Genomic DNA, 5,728 nt, shown 5'->3' on the forward strand with positions numbered 1-5,728 from the left:
GAAACGTCGTTTTTCTGAAGCGACAGAATCGAGACCATTTACGAAAATTCGCCTGCAACGACCTACCTCTCCAGCCTCTCCGAACGCAACAGTGAAACTTGAGTCCCTGGACATACCCTTAAGTCCTATTGAAATGTTTTCTGACAACAATCTCATGAGTCTCCATGAAGAAGAGGATCCTTGTGGTAATGTACGAGACTCTGAAGATCAGGACTTGAATTTCGGTAATGTGGATGGCCCTCCAGACTTTACGGATGGAGAAGATCAGGACCAGATCGAATTCGGACCCGCGGACTCTTTGGAACAGGAACAGGATATTGTCGACGATTTGGAACCAAATTCAAGCGCAGGTGAAAGAGAGGTGTCAAGCACATTGTACAAAAGTGAAGACTGTGAAGATGATGAGATGAATGAAAAAGAAACAAGAGAGATGGAAGCATATAAAAAGACAGAAAATGCCCCAACGGAAAAGTTAAAAGTGTCCGAACAAAGATAAGGCGTTATAGTGATATAAAATATGTTTAGGCCATCTTCTTACGAAAAATCGCAGTACGCAGGCTTCAACTCTGATTTTTTTTGTATTTTTTAAATATCTTTTCTTTCGTAAAACGACATTGTAGAATACTAATAGGTATACTATCAATTGAAATTTTCGAGTCAAAATTACATTATACCTGTGTTTGATGTTATTTTTAATTTAATTTTGATTACTTGTTGTATAAGGTAGGTGTGATATAAGAAGTAATTTTAAAATCGCTTATAATGATGAATGATGCATTTGGTTCTAAGCTGTCAAAATGTTTTGAAAAGAAATTATGTTTTCTTATTGAAAGTTTAAGTGAAGACTCACATTTTTCTTCCGAACGTGTTTGGGTAGTGCACACAAATTCTAAGTAGTTTTAGTTTTTCGTAATTTTTTATTCTTTTATATATATATATATATATATATATGTATGTATGTATATATGTATGTATATATATTTGAAGTAAATCTTGATTTGAATTTTTGTAGAAGTCATGTTGTAGAATTGCTGAGATTCCACTTTAGATGTTATGTACGATTTAAAATCATTTCGTGCTTGGTGGATATCTTTTGCGTTCGAAAATCTGTGACATTTCAAATGTCAAGATTATTAAGGAATACGTTAAATTTCCATCAAGCATCTACGTATGGAATGTGTACCTATTTTTAAAGATTGAAATCTACCTTAAGAGAGTATGATGTTCCGAAAGAACATGTACATTGTAAAAATATCTGTAACAATATTTCTTTCTAATAAATTACCATCAGAATAATTTTATTTTGTTTCTCCGTAAAAGAATTTTTCTCAGATTATTTGATATCCCCGTTGACAATTTCTATATTGAATCCTACATAGGAACTTTGCAAGAACCTTTACATGATCCTATGAGGGTTCTGACCTGGGTAATATCCGTAGGATATTACCCAGGTACTTTAGAGGTTCTTATACGGGAACCTATGCAGGGATAATTTTCATGTATATATAGAATAGCACAGGATATTACAAAGGTTCCTGCACAGAAATCTGTGCAGGGGAAATTTTGATTTGTGCGATTTGATTTATATTTATTTAGAAATTCGCAAAACTCTGAGGTTTTGAAGCCTCGAACGGCTGACTCTGCTTTCTAAACATAAATCAAGACTGCATGAACATGCGCAGCCATCTAGGCTAAACAATGGAGGTATCATAGAATTTCTAGGGTTATCTTACCGGGGTAAGATCCTATGTCAGTTATTTCACGATGACCAGGAAATTGTGCAAGAACCCACAGAAGATCCTTGTCAACTTTTCCTTAAAGGAGTCATACGGCAGTACCCACATCGGAACCTCATAGGATGATGTGTAGGTGCTTGCAAAGTTCCTATGTAGGATTCTATACATAATTCTATATAGGAATTTTCAACAGGGAGTGCTAAAAACTCATCATCACGTGAAAGAAAAGCCAACCGAATATGTATATTTGGTAAAAAAGTGCATAATTTTGAAAAATATTTTGTTGTATTTTTTATGAAATTGTATGGTTATCTTCAGCAGTTCGCATTATTCCTAAAAAAAATTTCAGCCAGTCTGTAAATCACATTTTCCTACATTTTGAGTGTAGAAATGCCAAAATATTCTGACAATCTCATGCAGACCTCATGGCATGATTGGAAATGGATTCAGTCTATTCCAAAAATTAATTTGACGTTAACCACGTAACAGTAAGGCAACGTGACGCATATGTTTATATACATACAGACTTAAAATTTATTTCCATGCTGTGTCAAAATTGAAAAAATAAAACGGATTTTCCGGGCCTCTACTTATAGGCCAGAAGATTTCACTTGGTAACTTTTACCGTCACAGCCACCGAGCGGCAAAACCTTTAAGATTTAGGCGGATAGATGAAGGATAAGATGAGATGAAGAAGAGATCAATGAAAGATAGACATACGTTTGGATTGACAAAGAGATAGAAAAATATGTTGATAGATAAAGTGTAGGATGAGATAAAATATAGGAGATTGAAAACTATATGAATTTAAATTGACATAGAGATAGAAAAATATTAACGTGGATAGATAAAGGATAGGATGAGATAGAGAAGAGGGTATTAAAACAACTGGCATGAATTTATATTGAAAAATATAAAAATATAGATAGTTAATATATGAGATAGGTTAGAGGAGATTGAGAAAGATAGACGAGAATTTACATTAACCGAAAGATGAAAAAATATTGAAGTGGATCGATAAAGGATAGATTGAGATAGAGAAGAGGGTATTGAAAAAGATAGACGCAAATTTATAGATTAGAAAATAGACAGAAAAAAGATAGACGTGAAATTAGAGATTACAAAATATAAAAAGATCAAATTTGATAGATGCTTAATACGAAGAGATAGGGAAGATGATATTGAAAAAGGTGTATGTGAATTTAGATTGAAAAAGATATAGAATTAGATACATTTTCACTATCTCTTTATATCATGAAGATTCAGAATTATGTATTTTAAAATATAGGATCTCTAAATTTTTACCTTTATCAGGGAGAGAAGAAAAAATATTTCTCTTTAGAAATGTCGAACGTTGAATTGTAAATCATTAAAAGTGATGATTTTTTTTATTTTGGAAATTTATAATTAAAAATTAAAAAATCTGCAATGTTAGAATTTTAACCATTTGGAAGATATAGAATTGAAAATTTGACTTTTGATCATCAAAATTTAAAAATTTTTATTTTTACATAATTAAAATTGAACGATTATTAACTGTTATTTTTCAGAATTGAAGAACTTTGAATCATAAAACGCTAAGATTAAAGAATTTTTTCTTCTGAAAAATTACCATTACAAATTATGCAAGTTTTAAAAACAAATTGATAGAAAAAAATTGTTCACCCGGAAAAGAGATACAAATTTGTTATAATTTATTACATTCTTATCATTTATGATTCAGGAGACGTTGGAAAGGGATAGAGGCTTGACCAACATTATTTTTGTAACCAGTCACAGGGGTGTCTTCCAGCCTCCCTTCCCATGAGATGTCGGAGAAAAGTTAAAAAATTTTAATTCCGCGAATTCCTTAAATAGCATGAATTCTTTGAATTGTATGAATTACGTATTTTTGAAAACTTAAACATTCTATTGTCAACTGATGGTGACCCATTGTTGACACTGCCACACGGCTGTGAAACTGCGTGGGCCAGCAGTTCTTGGTAGGATTAAATCAGTCGATCCTATATAGGCGTTTGAGTGTACTTGTATTTTATAGTACTTTAAATTGAAACATTAGGACATTAATTTGATAATTGCCGGCAATCAAAATGAGAAACATGTAAAAGTTAAAAATAAGAAAATATATCAAATTTGTTCTTGAAAACAATTTCTTAAAGTTATTATTGAAGAAGTTTTAATTCTGAAATTAAAAATTTTTAATTATGCAAGTTTTGAGTTTTAAATTGGATAATTATACCATTTAGAGAATTTACAATTAAAAATTTTTGAAAATATAGAATTATAAATTATTTAATTTTCAATATTTATATTTTAAAAGTATGATATTTGAAACAATTCTTTGGAATATTTGATTAGACCAAAAGAATGTGTACATACATATCTTTAAAACATAAATCTTGAAAGCTGGGTAAATTTGAAATCAAAATTTATATTTTAAATGTACGTACCTATACTTTTTTTGGAACATTCACCTATTTCAAATTATGTAACTTTAAACAATATTAATATTGAAAACAGAGTAATTTGTATTCCATATTTTCAAAATTCAAGAATTTTCAGTTCTAACGCTTCAAAATTGCAGAAATTTTAATTCTACCAATCTTTTAAAATTAAAGAGTTTTTAACTTTAGAATATTACAATGAAAAATTCTGTAATTTTAATTATTTATTTTATAAATTTCCTTAATTATGCATCTTTAAACTTGAAGAGTTTTTAATTGTAAGACCTCAAAATTGTAGAGCTTTAAACTGCAAGTCTTTCAAATTGAAGAGTTTTAAATTTGGACCATTTATAATTAAAAATTCTGTGATTGTTATGATTTAAATTTGAAATTTCTTTAATTTGAAAGATTTATAGTTGCAAAACTTGATTTTTAGCTTTAAAATCGTCAGAAATTAAGAATTTTTATTAATACACAATACACATCTTCAAATTTGCAGAGTTTTAAAATGTGACTTCACAATAGAACTATCTAAAAAAAGTTTCAAAACTACATTATTTTAAATAATACAGAATAAAAATAAAGGATACCTAATTGTAAATTTTGGAGAATTTTAAATTGTAAATCATCAAGGTGGAAGAATTTTTGTGTCATTTTACAATTACTTATATGCAAGTTTCAAGTATCACAATTAAAAATTCTTTTATTATAATTAATAGTTAACTATTTAAAATAATGTGTAAACACCTTTATAATATAATTTTAAAAAATTGAATTATTTTCAATTATCGATATTATTCAAGGAGTTAGACAAGGATGCGTTATGTCTTCATGGTTATTTATATTATTTATGGACAAGTGTTTAAGAATGGCTCTCTTCAAAGAAGAGGGTGTGGATCTCGAAACAGTAAGGGTACGTGGGTTAGCGTTCGCAGATGATAAGGTTGTTATGGTAGAGTCTATTGAAGACTTATAAAGAATGTTGAATAAACTAGATGCAAGCATGAAGAGCGTGGGCCTCAAAATTAACGTAAATAAAACAAAAACTATGGTGTTCGAAGGAAAGAGGGAGAAAACACTATGCAATATTTTATTAAATGATGAGAGAATTGAACAAGTTGATAAGTTCGTATACCTTGGTAGCTTATTTACTAGGGACGGGAAGATAGATGAGGAATTAGATAGACGAATAAATGAAGGTAAGAAGGTTATTGGTAGAGCAGGTCCCCTTATCAGAAGTAAAAATATATCAAATAAAGCTAAAATGGCAATACGATATAATAACGAAATAATTCTAAAAGAACGTGGTGCAGAAGAGATGCTAGTAGATACATGGGAAAGAAATCGGTTAAGATGGTTCGGAAATGTTGAGAGAATGCAAAATGAACGACTAACGAAACAAGTGTATCAAGGTAAAGTAAATGGCAGCGTGCCCAGAGGTAGAAAGCGGAAAGAATTGTTAGAATGTGTGAATGAGACCCTAGTTAGAAGAGACATAAGAAGTCACAGAAACACGAGAGCCTGCATGAAAAAATGCATGGACATAAA

The 5,728-nt window shown here is 30.2% G+C and overlaps 1 protein-coding gene across 1 annotated transcript in view; it reads left to right on the forward strand.

Annotated features, from left to right (window-relative positions):
• The window catches only part of LOC117176560, a 10,952-nt gene extending 10,456 nt beyond the window's left edge, over positions 1 to 496 (forward strand). The window contains exon 6 of the mRNA XM_033366815.1: positions 21 to 496. Within this exon, the coding sequence (XP_033222706.1) occupies positions 21 to 496 (476 nt within the window). The remainder of the gene's footprint in view (positions 1 to 20) is intronic.
• Positions 497 to 5,728: the final 5,232 nt, after the last annotated feature.

This window comes from Belonocnema kinseyi, chromosome 7 (assembly GCF_010883055.1).
Source record: "Belonocnema kinseyi isolate 2016_QV_RU_SX_M_011 chromosome 7, B_treatae_v1, whole genome shotgun sequence".
Taxonomy (NCBI): Eukaryota; Metazoa; Arthropoda; class Insecta; order Hymenoptera; family Cynipidae; genus Belonocnema; species Belonocnema kinseyi.